Below are 13,852 nucleotides of genomic sequence, written 5' to 3'. Positions count from 1 at the left end.
GTCTGTCAGGATCTGTCCATGTGTGCCAGTCTGTCTTTGTGCTGTGCTGTGTGTGTGTGTGTGTGTGTGTGTGTGCGCGCTTCTGTCACGGTGTGTGTGATTGTGAGTGCAGGTGGTTGTACAAGGACTGTACAGTCCACTGCTGAGCACTGTTTAATTGCAGTACTCCAGTGGCACGGTCGCAAAACATCAAGGGTGAAAAAACTGAGCGTATTACAAACACAGTCTCACAAACGCGGACGTTGTTGGCCAGCTTCCGCCAAAACGTAGCAGATCTCCCGTCCAATCACTGATCACTTCTCAGTCTGCCACACAGCGAGTCTAAACGGGTGAGAACTGCCCTGGTTCTCACCTTGTCACTGGCTGTGTCTCAATAGTCTGAGGTGTTCTCCTCCTCCTTTTCTCATCTCCTCTGATCTGAGTACACAGTGGCATTAGCTTTAGGGCTGCAACCTGTCCACTGCTATCAGATCAGTGAAGAGGAGGGAGAGGAGAGGAAGGTGAAGTCCCCCAGTTTACTGACATTGAGGTGGAGCGAACTGCTACCTCCTGCTTCCTCCTGACTCCACAGCACCCCCTGGTGGAGCTGGCTCTGTCCTGCCACAGTTGGAACCTCACCCCGTATAACAGGCATAAACTGTGCTATCTCAGGGAGAAAACGTTCAGCCAACCCTGAGGTAACTCTACAGGAACACTGGTGTCTGGTGACGGAGGCACTGGACGGGAGCAGTTGTCATGGAGACAGCTCACGCTGCAGAGGGTCCTGGCTGCTGTCCGGAGGGGTGAGACACAGAGCCTGGTCCCCAGCAGTGGTCACATGGATGTTCCTGCTCGCTCCCTCGCAGAGTCAGCCTGCTCTCTGAACCTTACGGAACCAGTCCACACATCCAGACCGGAACCCACTGATCTCACACACACACATACACACACTCGCCGAGATCAATGGGAAACCCAAATCTATGCGTCCTAAAGTTGGAGTTCACCCTCTGTCTGACAGAACACACAACTTCCTGTTGTAGTAAACTATTGTTTTGACAGGATGTCACTTCAGTTCTGCCGTGTGTGTGTGAGAGCACCGTGTGCCGCGAGTCTGCTCTTTATCTCAGGCCTAAGGCTACTGTCACTGAGCCGGGGGGAGTGGGGGGAGAGAGAGAGAGAGAGAGAGAGAGAGAGGGAGAGAGGGGGAGAGAGAGAGAGAGAGAGAGAGAGAGAGAGAGAGAGAGAAAGAGAGAGAGAAAGAGGGGGGGGTTAGGAGAAAAAGGGAGAGGTAATTCACTTGTCAGTTGCCTGATGAAAAGCCATTTTAACTGAAGCTGTTAATAGCAGCATTAGAGCAGGCAGACAGACAGACAGGCAATCAGCCAGTCAGCTACACAGCCAGGCAGACAGACAGACAGACAGACAGACAGACAGCCAGACAGCCAGGCAGACAGCCAGCCAGACCGTCAGTCAGGCAGACAGCTAGACAGACAGACAGACAGATAGCTAGGCAGACAGACAGACAGACAGACAGACAGACAGACAGCCAGACAGACAGACAGACAGACAGACAGACAGACAGACAGACAGACAGACAGACAGACAGCCAGACAGCCAGCCAGACAGACAGACAGACAGACAGCTAGACAGCCAGGCAGACAGTCAGACAGCCAGCCAGACAGACAGACAGACAGACAAACAGACAGACAGACAGACTCCACTTTTAGTAACAATACTGTGATAATCACATAATCACACACACACATATCACATTGTGATAAGCTGTACTCTCTGAAACAAAGACATATTGACAATGAAACCTAACAGTCATGCAACCTTTATATATAACCCACAGCTAGAACCCACAGCTAGAACCCACAGCTAGAACCCACAGCTAGAACCCACAGCTAGAACCACAGCCCGGTTCCTTACCTTCATCCTCCACCCTGCTCCGGCCCAGCAGCAGGACATGTCCTCTATGCTTCAAACCTACATTACCTCGACATGATCAAGATATTTCATTGTTTTCTTTGAACCGTAGAGGCTTGTTAACTCAGCCTTGAGTTAAATGGGATGCGGCTCTGAATCAGTGGTCAGTTACCAGGATGAGTTTATATTTAAATGAGCCAAAAGGTTTCACGAGTATCTTATGATCAAGATTAAGCAATCTAGTCTGGCGGAACAAGATTTATGGAGAGTTTATAGCATTCAGTATAAGCAAGCATGTCATTTCTGAAGGCTAATCGGAAGGCCTGATAGTGAACAACAAACTGTAAATAATACAATGATTTATTTTCAATACCTGTTGTATACAAAACGGAGGCATTCAAATACATGACACACCTGACAGCGATACAGTTACCTGACGTTCTGTCTGTCAGTATAATGATCTTCAAAAGGACAGCGAAGACACACACTAACTCAATCAAACACACACACGTATAGACACACACACACACGTATAGACACACACACACAGAACGGGTTAAGAGAGCCCTGAGGCCAAGTGCTTTACGGAAGAATGGACTGAATAGTCATAGTGTGTGTGTGTGTGTGTGTGTGTGTGTGTGTGCTCTCGGGAATGTGTGTTTGTGCATGAGGGAGAGAGAGACTGCATAAGCATAGCTGGGTAATTTATCATGAAGTGGTGAGTCTTATGGTCAAACTATGCATGGAGATCTCCACTAAATAAAGAAACAGCTGTCTGTGTGATGCAACATGTGATCCAGAACGTATAACATCTCTCTCTCTCTCTCTCTCCCTCTCTTTCTCTCTCTCTTTCTCACTCACAAACACAGTTATGGAGATGTTCCCCTTGTCAGTCTGGAAAGAGTCTGAACGCCATCTAGTGGTGTGTGGGGTGTAAGAATGGTGTGTGTGTACCGATGTGAATCGTGAAAGGGATTTCCAGTGTAGGATTTTCATAGGAGCACTTCTTTCATAACAACAGTTCCCCCTACAGGACACTCGTAGTTACACATTGACCACAACAGGAAACAGATTACATCTACTAATAAATTCAGAGTAGGCTTCAGCTGGAGATCTTTTCTACCTGACTTTCCTCTTTCCTCCTTTTTTTTTTTTTTTTTTTTTTTACAGTTGGTGACTTCGGTCGCTGTTCCAGTGTGTTCTAATATGTACCTGTGTAGTTATATTATTCTAGCAACACCTGCAGTCATTATTTCTGAATTCTCCTGGCACAGGAGGACTTGGGGCAGGTTGGTGGTAAAGTGGGCCCACAGCAGTCTACTGGGACAGAAAGAGCACTGTGCGCGTGTGTGTGTTTGTGTCTGTGTGATTGAATGTGCGAATTAGACACTTGTGTGTTTGTGTGGGGGGATTGTGTGTGCGTGTTTGTGCGTGCAAGGTTGTGTGTGTGTGTATGTGTGTGTGTGTGTGTTAGAGTGCGAATGTGTGTGTGTGTGTGTGCGCAGGTGTGTGTGCGTGTCTCGAGCAGGAACCTCTAATTTAGCCTCCAGAGAGTTGAAGCACTGGGGTGTCAATCTCAACTGGCTGCTTTTTTCCCCACTTAACTTTTTAACCGAGTTTCTTCCTGCTCACAATCCACAGTATTTATAGCTGGCAAGCCTGAAGCACTCAGGTATATCTGTGTGTCTCATGTATTTACTCACAGTACTCTGTGATTCCCTGTTTGTTCTCTCTATATCTCCACCACTGTTGATACAGCGAGGTTGTGCACCCAGCCAGAGAGATCCAGGGTAAAGATCAGTGTGAACAGAATAGAAAAGAGAACTGGGTAGAGTAAAGAGGAGAGAAGAGGAAGCAAAACACAGTCATTTAGTTGAGAGGAGGGGGAGGAGGTGAGGAAGGTGTGCAGAGCGGGAGAGGGAGGGGGAGGAGGTGAGGAAGGTGTGCAGAGCGAGAGAGGGATGAGGGAGACTCCAACCTGCGTCGGCTGCTCTGAGACTAATTAAGGTGAGGGCAGTAGCAGAGAGGAGGTAATGATGAAGAAAAGGATTTATTCTCTCTCCATCCCTCTATCCCCCGCTCCCTATCCATCACTCTGCTCGCCTTTCACTCCCACTCCGTACCCCTGCCCTCCCCTCCCCTCCCCTGTCCCCCTCCCCTCCCCCCCCCCCCCCCCCTCTCTCTCTCTCTCTCTCTCTCTCTCTCTCTCTCTCTCTCTCTCTGTCTCTGTCTCTGTCTCTGTCTCTCTTTGTCTCTCTCTCTCTCTCTTTTGTAGTACTCCCCCTTCATCCATCTCTATCCCGCACTCTCTTCTCTTCTTGATCCCTCTATCCCCCGTGCCTCTATGATTCTATCCCTATATTCCCCCCTCCAATCTTCTTTCTTTCTGTCTGTCTCTCCCTCCCTCCCTCCCTCCCTCTCTCTCTTTCACCTTTCCCTCCCATCCGTCCCCTTCTGCTCCGAGAGGCAGGTGTTGTCTGCTGGTTCTCTCCAGCTGTGGGTCTGTTCATCCTGAGTCTCTCTCTGTCTGTGCTCCTGAAGCAGCTCTCAGAAGGCACACAGGAAGCGCTTGTCTCCGTGCAGCCTACAGTGCACCTCTCTCGGCCCTGTCTCTGAATCCGCCCCCGCTCTTAGCGTACATTTCCACAAAGCTGCATTTACATAAAGATACATTAGGTCTCGTGCTACATTTGCATGCCGTTTTCTAAGCATTAACATACGATGTCTCACGGTGCAAAATACACATCAGACGGCAAGTTTGTTTAGAAGCATTTTGTTTTGCTTGTACCCTGCTGGCACAGCCAGGATCTCAGATTCGAACCGATACTACCCAGCCTGGGTCAGGGTTCAGAACCAAGCATTGATTGGAGGATCCTAGGCCTTCTCCTTTGAGTGAGAATCAATGGGAGAACACCAGGTGGAGTAGAGAATCAGACCGCAACCATGTCTCAGGGTCGGGGCCATTGTCCACTACCTACCTCCATCACCGCCATCTACCTCCACACCACCTGCAGCTGTGTACTGCCACACAAAGGAGGGGAGTGGAGGAGAGGAGAGGAGAGGGGAGGGGGATGGATGGTTGGAGGGAAGGAGGGAGGGAGGTAGAGAGAGAATGGGTCCATGTTTTGATCTCTGACCTTTTCCTGTAATTCATGACCCCAGGGGGGCAGACCAACAGGGCAGCAGGTGCTCTCATTGGACAGGATTGGTGCACCGTACACACTGCGGGTGAGGTGATTGGACCACAGGACTGCAGCTCAGAGCAGCCTGCTCAGAGAAAACAACATAACACAGCCTGGCGAGGAAGAACAGGAGAACATGAGGGTGGTAGTGTGTGTGTTTGTGAGTGTGTGTGAGAGAGAGTGTGTGTGTGGGTGTGTGTGAGAGAGTGTGTGTGTGTGTGTGTGTGAGAGAGAGAGAGATAGAGAGAGAGACAGAGAGAGAGACAGAGAGAGAGACAGAGAGAGACAGGATGTGTGTGTGAAGAATCCCAGGTAGCAGTGTGTCAGAGAGCTGTCAGTCACTCATCCATCCAGCTGGCTAATTGGCTCCTTACCCTCTCTCCCTCTCTCCCTCTTCCCCTCCCTCTCTCCCTCTCTCCGTCAGGCGTTCCTCCTAACCGCGCGCCGGAGGCCAAAATGCAGATGAGCTCTGCCTCGCGTCAGGGGGAGCTGCTGCTCTGCTTAATTATCTGAGAGAGAGAGAGAGAGAGAGAGAGAGAGAGGGTGGAAGAGGGTGTGTGTGTTTGTGTGTGTGAGGGAGAGAGAGAGAGAGAGTAAAAGGGGAGAAAGAGAGAGAGAGAGATAGAGAGTCATCCCAGATTACCGGCCCACACACCGCTGCTATGCTAAACAGCAAGGCATCCTGGGAATTGGAGTGACAGCTCATTTTGGTTTTGCAGTCTTGTATGAAAGCTGCTGAGACATTTCCCCCCTTATACACACTTGCATTCACACACACACACACACACACACACATTGACATATACACACCCTCACCCTGGTGCTCATGGGAGCTGGGGCCGGGGCTGTCACTACACCCCCCCCCTTCCCCTCCCTCCCCTCATCGCTGCGGTGACAGGGCTTGTTGACAAATGCCAGCAGTCATCAGGGCACCATGGGAAATCTCTGCCACCATTTTGTCAGCAGTATGACAGAAGCTGTTAATGTCTCGCCTCTTGCCCTGACTCAAGACGCCAGGCTGACAGGCTCTGACACACACTCATTCACACACACACACACACACACACGCAGACTCAGACATGCTGCACACACACACACACACACATAGATTCTGACATGCTGCGCACTATTCATGTCCACCATTTTAGTTCATATTATCCTCCCACCCTCTCCCTCCCTCTCTCCCTCACCTCCACCTTCTAACCTCCTCAGTCTCCTCACAGAAACATTAATTCTGATTCCACGTGTGTATGTGAGGGTGTCTACTGTAAGCGTATGAGTGTGTGTGTTCATGAGGATGTGTCTATGTGTGTGTATGTCCATGTTCAAGTATTAATGAGGCATGAGGGATCATGTGTATCTGGTGTGTGCGTTTGTGTGTGAGTGGAAGTAGTTAGTGAGTCTCAGGTCTTGTTATGGATGCAGCCTCTCTGTCTAATCAATAACATTTACAACTCCGACAGGATATCTACCCCAAACCAAGACTGGAACGAAACGTTATGAGAACATGATGAACTCCGGACTGATCTCTCTCTCTCTCTCTCTCTCTCTCTCTCTCTCTCTCTCTCTCTCTCTCTCTCTCTCTCTCTCTCTCTCTCTCTCTCTCTCTCTCTCTCTCTCTCTCTCTCTCTCTCTCTCTCTCTCTCTCTCTCTCTCTCTCTCTCTCTCTCTCTCTCTCTCTCTCTCTCTCTCTCTCTCTCTCTCTCTCTCTCTCTCTCACAGCCTGCTTCTCTGGACAGCCAATTACTTCTGCTCAGTCCTAATCCACTTGCACCGAACATTTTTTGCCATCCATCTGTGAATGTGAGTGACATGAGACATGATTGTGTGCGTTTGCGACCATGTATGTATGTGTGTCAGTGTATAGGTGTGTGAGTGAGTGTGTAGGTGTGTGAGTGTGTGTGTAGGTGTGTGTGTGTGTAGGTGTGCGTTTTCGCCCATCATTACCTCAGCCGGCTGAGGTACAGAATGTTTCTCTAAATGACAAACGCCCCCCTGAACATCCCTCCAGCGTCTGATCGCCTTCCCACCTCATCTCAGCAAGGATCTCTCCCGTCGTGGCCTACAGCATTATGGAAGACACATTATACCACTGAAACCAAACGGGACAATGCCCCATCTTTCTGTCTGGGCCTTCCACAACACACAACTCTCTGTCACACAACTGTCTGTGCTGCTACACACCTGGCCCTGTTAGACTCCACACCTGGCCCTGTTAGACTCCACACCTGGCCCTGTTAGACTCCACACCTGGCCCTGTTAGACTCCACACCTGGCCCTGTTAGACTCCACACCTGGCCCTGTTAGACTCCACACCTGGCCCTGTTAGACGCCACACCTGGCCCTGTTAGACTCCACACCTGGCCCTGTTAGACTCCACACCTGGCCCTGTTAGACGCCACACCTGGCCCTGTTAGACTCCACACCTGGCCCTGTTAGACTCCACACCTGGCCCTGTTAGACTCCACACCTGGCCCTGTTAGACTCCACACCTGGCCCTGTTAGACTCCACACCTGGCCCTGTCCCTGGCCCTGTTAGACTCCACACCTGGCCCTGTGAGACTCCACACCTCGCGCAGACATCCTCAATGGTTACAAGACCGCTCAATGAAGCAACATTCCAGAAGTGGCCATGCTGTACACACACACACACACACACACACACACACACCCAAGATGAGCGGGTGGAGGACGGGTGGAGTCAAGTGGTGCTTTACAGCAGGTGCAGCTCACGTGAGCCGAGAAGGAGATGAAAGTCTGCGTCCTTCACCCCTCCCTCTTCCTCCTGCCTCCTTTCTCTCCCCATCTCTCTATCCCCTCCTCACCCTCCCCCAGCCCCCCCCCCCCACCTCTCCGGTTCTGTGATTGAGTGCAGTGAGGTAGATTTGTAGTGACAGCAGCGGGTGCATTCTCCAGTCAAACCCCATAAAAGGCTCCTTCTGATCAAAGGTCCGTGGAGGCGGTGGGGAGGCAGGGAGGCGCAGGCTACGTCGGTGCGTCTGTGTGGCTCCGTGTCTCGCAGGGTTGAGGTGGTTTGAAGCTCTGGAACAAAACCCTCTCCCGCATGCCACTGCTATTTACATTTGAGCTCCGTTTTGCCTTGGCAGTAAAACATTGGTTTTCTTCCCTGCGCCTGTGCTGCCGTGACAGGCTGGCTGCATTAATGAACCGTGCTCCTCAGACATCCTCGTTTTTGTGCATGCTGACATGGGTTCGACTTAAAACCAGAAAGATTAAACCTTCAGATTAGTTTTAGACACAAGTGTTAGTCAGACACTAATACTGTTTTAACAAGCCCTAACCTCTGTGTGTGTGTGTGTAGGTGTGTGCACGTGTGTGACGTTCATCTAAATGTTATACAGTTCTGCTTTTAATAAACACATACACTCCGACTCTTGAATTGCAGACTATCGTCATAAACAACATGACAAACCACAACATTGCCTGGTACATACCAGACCATTTAATTAGCCGAGTTTGTAAGAAAAAGAAAATGACAATGACAGTATAAACAAGAGATTAGAATGATGTCCTTCCTGACTGTTTAGAGCTGTGTGGCACATTACTGACTGATCACTGATCATCACCTTACTGCAACGCTGCACCTAAACACCAAGGCAACATTCCCAGAGACAACTCTGCCATAAATTACAGACGTTCATTCAGGTTAGCCACACATACAATCCTTTTCTCTCTCTCACACACAAACACACACACACACACAAACACCCCTAACCCAACAAGGCAAAGTGGCGTTAGCATGTCCAGTCCTGTCCGGTGTGTGGTGTTCTCTAGTGAGTCCACAGACGGTGTCCTGGTGTCGGTCCTGGTCTCTACTGTGGGTAGGCCTCAATCACCATCGCATGGCCCTGACACCCAGCACACAACACAAGGTACACCTCATGCTGAATACTGGAATGCACTTGACGTTACAGTACACTAGAAAAGGTATGTTGAGGAGTCTAAAAAAAGAGAGTATGTATTTGAGAGAGTCTGCATGCATGACAGAGTGTGTGTGTGTGTGTTACCTGTCCTCCTGCAGCGCATGCTGCTACCAGGCCGTACTGGCCTCCCTCCTTCTGGAGACGATGTGCTACCGTGGTAACCAGCCGGCAGCCGGTGGCTCCAAACGGATGACCGAGAGAGAGAGAGCCGCCCCACAGGTTAAACTTCTCCATAGGAGGAGTCCCCACCTACACACAAACACAAGTTTGGATGCACGTTAAAAGTGTACTTTTGTTCAGGCCTGACTGCAGCAGGCCTGACTGCAGCAGGCCTGACTGCAGCAGGCCTGACTGCAGCAGGCCTGACTGCAGCAGGCCTGACTGCAGCAGGCCTGACTGCAGCAGGCCTGACTGCAGCAGGCCTGACTGCAGCAGGCCTGACTGCACCACGCTGTGATAGACAACACATTATACCTTCGATTTCCTCCCCATGTACGTCTGAGCAAACCAATCTGAGTCCATGGCCTTCAGATTAGCCATGATCTGGCCCTGCAACACACACACGCGCTCTCATTACTACACCAGGAAAGAAACACATTGATTTATGACCCTTCCAAAGAGCTTGCTAACTACAGGATCCAGCAGTGAAGTGAAATCTTACTCAATATCTCCTTAAACATGGATGACCATGAATAAAACAAACCACAATGGTATTGATCCACTAAGAGGATCAATACCATTGTGTCGATTAGGCTACTAGACATCTAGAACCCGTGTCTGGTTAGAATATTTCGATTTGATACACGCGCCCTCTCACACACCCACCCTGTCTCACACACACACACACACACACACACACACACACACACACACACACCCACACACACACACACACACACACACACACACACACACACACCCTGTCTCTCTTTCACACACACACACACACCCTCACTCTTTCACACACACACAAACCCTCTCTCTCACACACACCCACCCTGTCTCTCTTTCACACACACACACACCCTCACTCTCTCACACACACACACACACACTTTCTCACACAGCGCTGACTCACTGCGAAGGCCTCGTGGAACTCGAACACGTCGATGTCGTCCATGGTGAGGCCGGCTCGCTCCAGAGCTTTGGGGGTTCCATACGTGGGCCTGAGGGGAGGAGGAGGACCAGAGAACACAGGGTGACAGACGGAACAGGAAGTCTGGCTCTGACCTTGAAGACAGGTCAGGGGGGTCACAGGGTTTTCCAGAGGTCAGGGGTCACAGAGTGCAAGGTGTTGGGGCTTAGAGCTGCGTGTTGGTGAGACTCACCCCAGCAGCAGCTGGTCTTTGGGGTCCTGGGACACGTACACAAAGTCTCTGATGAGGGAAACACAGAGCAGAGGATGAGAGGATGAGGGCCGTCCAGCTGGCTCCAGAAGCAGCTCTGAACAGGTCAGCTGTTTGGGGGTTAGGCTTAACCATCACGTCATGCTGGGTGTACCTGAGGTAAGCTTTGGGCTTGTAGCCCATGGCCAGGGCCTTCTCTTCAGACATGATGAGCACTGCAGAGGCACCATCCGTCTGGAAGAACACACACACACACACACGTCACACATGGATGACATCCACAGCAGCATTCAGCGAGCATGTGTCTGTGTGTGTGCGTGCGTTTACCAGGAAGGAGGAGTTTGCGGCCGTGACGGTTCCGTGAGGTTTGACGAAGGCAGCTTTCAGTTTGGACATCTGAGCCATGGTGGAGGGACGGATGCCGTTGTCCTGGGATACGATGTCCCTGCCTGCGGAGCGAAGGGGCGGGGGGTGTTACCAAGGATACGACATCCTTCCTCTCTGACCCGACGGGCCGTCGTGGATCAGGGCCGGTCAGAGTCGGTGTGTGTGTGTGTGTACCTGGCACTTTGAAGGAGATGACATCACTGAGCAGGCCTTGGTCCTGTGCCTTCTTGGCGAGGGTGTGAGAGCGCACGGCAAACTCATCCTGCTCCAGACGGGACACCCCGAACGCTGCAGCCAGACGGTCCGCACTGTGACCCATGGTCTCTGCTGTGGAGAACTCTGCTACCGCTGGGAGCTACGCACACACACACACACACACAGACAGATGATATAACTGTCCATCCATTATATTACATCCCTCAGATGATGTGGTTGCCCTGAATATGTCTGTGTGTGTACCTCTGGTGAGAGGTGTGTGTGTGTGTGTGTGTGTGTGTACCTCTGGTGAGAGGTGTGTGTGACCTCTGGTGAGAGGTGTGTGAGTGAGTGTGTACCTCTGGTGAGAGGTGAGTGTGTACCTCTGGTGAGAGGTGTGTGTGTGTGTGTGTACCTCTGGTGAGAGGTGTGTGTGTACCTCTGGTGAGAGGTGTGTGTGTGTGTGTGTGTGTACCTCTGGTGAGAGGTGTGTGTGTACCTCTGGTGAGAGGTGTGTGAGTGAGTGTGTACCTCTGGTGAGAGGTGAGCCAGTCGGATGCTGCCGATCAGACCAAGTCTCTGGCCCAGAGTCTTGGCCTTGTTCAGGGACAGCATGGTCTTCCTCATCTTACGGCTGTGGCGAATAGGAACGTCCGACATGAACTCCACCCCGCCCGCTACCACTGTATCACACTGGCCTGCCGCAATCATCCCAAAACCTGCATTGACATACGACACACACACATTTTTTTTTTTAGCTTTTTTTTCCCCAAAGTAAACAGTTGAAATAGCTTTGTCTCAGGCAACACACCCACACACCTGTGGTCATGGCCTGGTTGGAGGAGATACAGGCCATGGTGACAGTGTGAGCAGGAATCTTATCAGAGAACCCTGCACCTAGTGCAGCCTGGAAACACACACACACAGGCTCAGAAAACCCCCAAAACAACAGAATCTGACACTCAAGATGAACAGTTAAAGTTGTGTATTCATGTCTGTTTTTGTGTGAGCTTGTGTACGGTCTTCATGTATGTATGTGTGTGTGTGTGTTCACTCACCTCTCGTGCAACATTGCTAGTCTTGACCTCCTGGATGACAGTCCCGTAGATGATGTAATCCACAGCGTCTTTAGGCAGGCTGGTTTTGTGAAGCAGGCCTCTGCACAGAACAAACATGAAGAGATCCCAGCTCACAGTCCAAATATAGACGACCTCATGCACGTCCCTCCACACGTCCTCTACACACAACATTAAAAATAGAGCCGGCAGATTCTGAACATAGGAAGCCCACCTAAGGTGTGGGGGGGAGGGAAGGAGGGAGGGTGTTATTCTGACAGACTTACTGGAGAGCTGCTCTGGCCAGGTCATGGGGCATTAGGTCGCTGTACCTGTTCACACAAACACAACAAAAATGTTTAACATTACAGTTACATTTAGTCATTTAGCAGACGCTCTTATCCAGAGCGACATACAGTAAGTACAGGGACATTACCCCAAGGCAAGTAGGGTGAAGTGCCTTGCCCAAGTACACAACGGGATTTTGCGCCGCCAGGAATTCCCTAACCACTCAGCCATCTGAATCCCACTACCCTCAGAGAGAAGCCCGCTGTCTGACTAAGTAAGGCTGGAGGACCAGGCCTCTGGAGCAGGACAGGAGGAGAGGAGGACCAGGCCTCTGGAGCAGGACAGGGCGAGAGGAGGGCTTACGTGGTTCCCGACAGCAGGAAGGGGGTGCGGACTCCTTCCACCAGGACAATGTTCTTCACCCCGGGCTTGGCCAGAGACTTCTTACTCTTGGTCTGGACTGGAAAGAGATGAGCACAGTGATGTCACACCGGTCAGGCAGAGAGCACAGTGATGTCACACCGGTGAGGCAGAGAGGGTGAAAGGTCAGTGAGGTTGAGACTGTTACCTGCTGCCTGTAGCTGAGCTGACGTACTGAGCGAGCGGGCCGCTGTAGAAATATAAAACCACACATGTTGCATCACCATCTCTTTATAGACGTTGGGTTTCACTGGGAATGCACCAAAAACAGCTCAACTGGACTCACCAAATTGCACGGCCCGAGCGGAGTTGCCTGGGCTGCTCCGTATTGAGTGCATCAACATGGAAGCCATCTTGTTCTGCAAAAACAGAGTCACCTCACTTTACTTCAGCTTCCATCTGTTATTTAAAGATGGAGGACGAGGCGATGGAGAAAAGGTCACTCCCCCCTGTCCCCAATTCAAACATCTTCACGTGAAACAGCTACATTATTTTAGTTGGCAAGCTAAATTGCTTTCTTGCTGGAAGGTTGCCGGTAAAAAATTACAGCTGCGTCATTCCAGAAGGGATAATGTGATTATGTCGCATTACATGATGCGATTTTTCACCGGTGATATCACACGGGCCAGCTCCGCCCCCACCCTGGGTAGACGTGACCCTTCACCCAGATCCTGGTTTCAGTGAATGACAAGGACAGTGACCGGCGACAAAAACTACAAAAGCTCACACAGCCCGCGAGCACTGCACATATATAATAACATAACGTTCCAAAAACTATTTAAAAAGACATCGGAAGTTGTTAAAGTAAACGCTACTGGCTTGCCTCTCCCAACTCAAGCATAGCCCCTAGCTAACTTGGTGCTTAGCATATTGGACTAAGTTTACTATTAAATTTAGGTCGAGCTGTCAGCGATACAGCACAGAGGAGAGATGCTAAACTAACACTGTATTTCTTTAATATATTGTTGCAAACAGTCTTACCTGTAGTTTAATGGTCTTTCCAAACAGCGCTTCCCTGTCCGCCGCGCAGCAAAAATCAGCAACTGACTACAAAAGTGCTCATGTTCTCAAGACCCCACGGGATTCTGAGTTGGCCGCAGAAAAGCCTGATTGTATATTGATTGTAT

At 50.6% G+C, this 13,852-nt stretch overlaps 1 protein-coding gene across 1 annotated transcript; it reads right to left on the bottom strand.

Annotated features, from left to right (window-relative positions):
- Positions 1-8,526: 8,526 nt before the first annotated feature.
- hadhb (hydroxyacyl-CoA dehydrogenase trifunctional multienzyme complex subunit beta) lies at positions 8,527-13,816 on the bottom strand. Its single transcript, XM_084699706.1, has 16 exons — positions 13,707-13,816; positions 13,012-13,084; positions 12,874-12,915; positions 12,669-12,765; positions 12,305-12,349; positions 12,021-12,120; positions 11,782-11,869; positions 11,494-11,681; positions 10,942-11,122; positions 10,708-10,829; positions 10,535-10,614; positions 10,363-10,410; positions 10,113-10,200; positions 9,509-9,583; positions 9,119-9,283; positions 8,527-8,959 (listed from the first exon to the last, which is right to left on the bottom strand). Exons 2-16 carry the CDS (start codon positions 13,076-13,078, stop codon positions 8,924-8,926), a joined length of 1,422 nt encoding a protein of 473 aa, XP_084555832.1. The 5' UTR covers positions 13,079-13,084; positions 13,707-13,816; the 3' UTR covers positions 8,527-8,923.
- Positions 13,817-13,852: the final 36 nt, after the last annotated feature.

Source organism: Hypomesus nipponensis, chromosome 6 (assembly GCF_054491055.1).
Source record: "Hypomesus nipponensis isolate SF chromosome 6, ASM5449105v1, whole genome shotgun sequence".
Classification (NCBI taxonomy): Eukaryota; Metazoa; Chordata; class Actinopteri; order Osmeriformes; family Osmeridae; genus Hypomesus; species Hypomesus nipponensis.
This window is presented reverse-complemented; position numbering and strand designations above follow the sequence as displayed.

Coding starts and splice junctions, on each gene's coding strand:
- hadhb (XM_084699706.1), bottom strand. CDS start 13,078: ATGGCTTCCATGTTGATGCACTCAATACGGAGCAGCCCAGGCAACTCC. Junction 12,350..12,668: donor TTCCTGCTGTCGGGAACCAC/GTAAGCCCTCCT, acceptor TTGTGTGAACAG/GTACAGCGACCTAATGCCCC. Junction 10,411..10,534: donor AAGCCCAAAGCTTACCTCAG/GTACACCCAGCA, acceptor TTCCCTCATCAG/AGACTTTGTGTACGTGTCCC.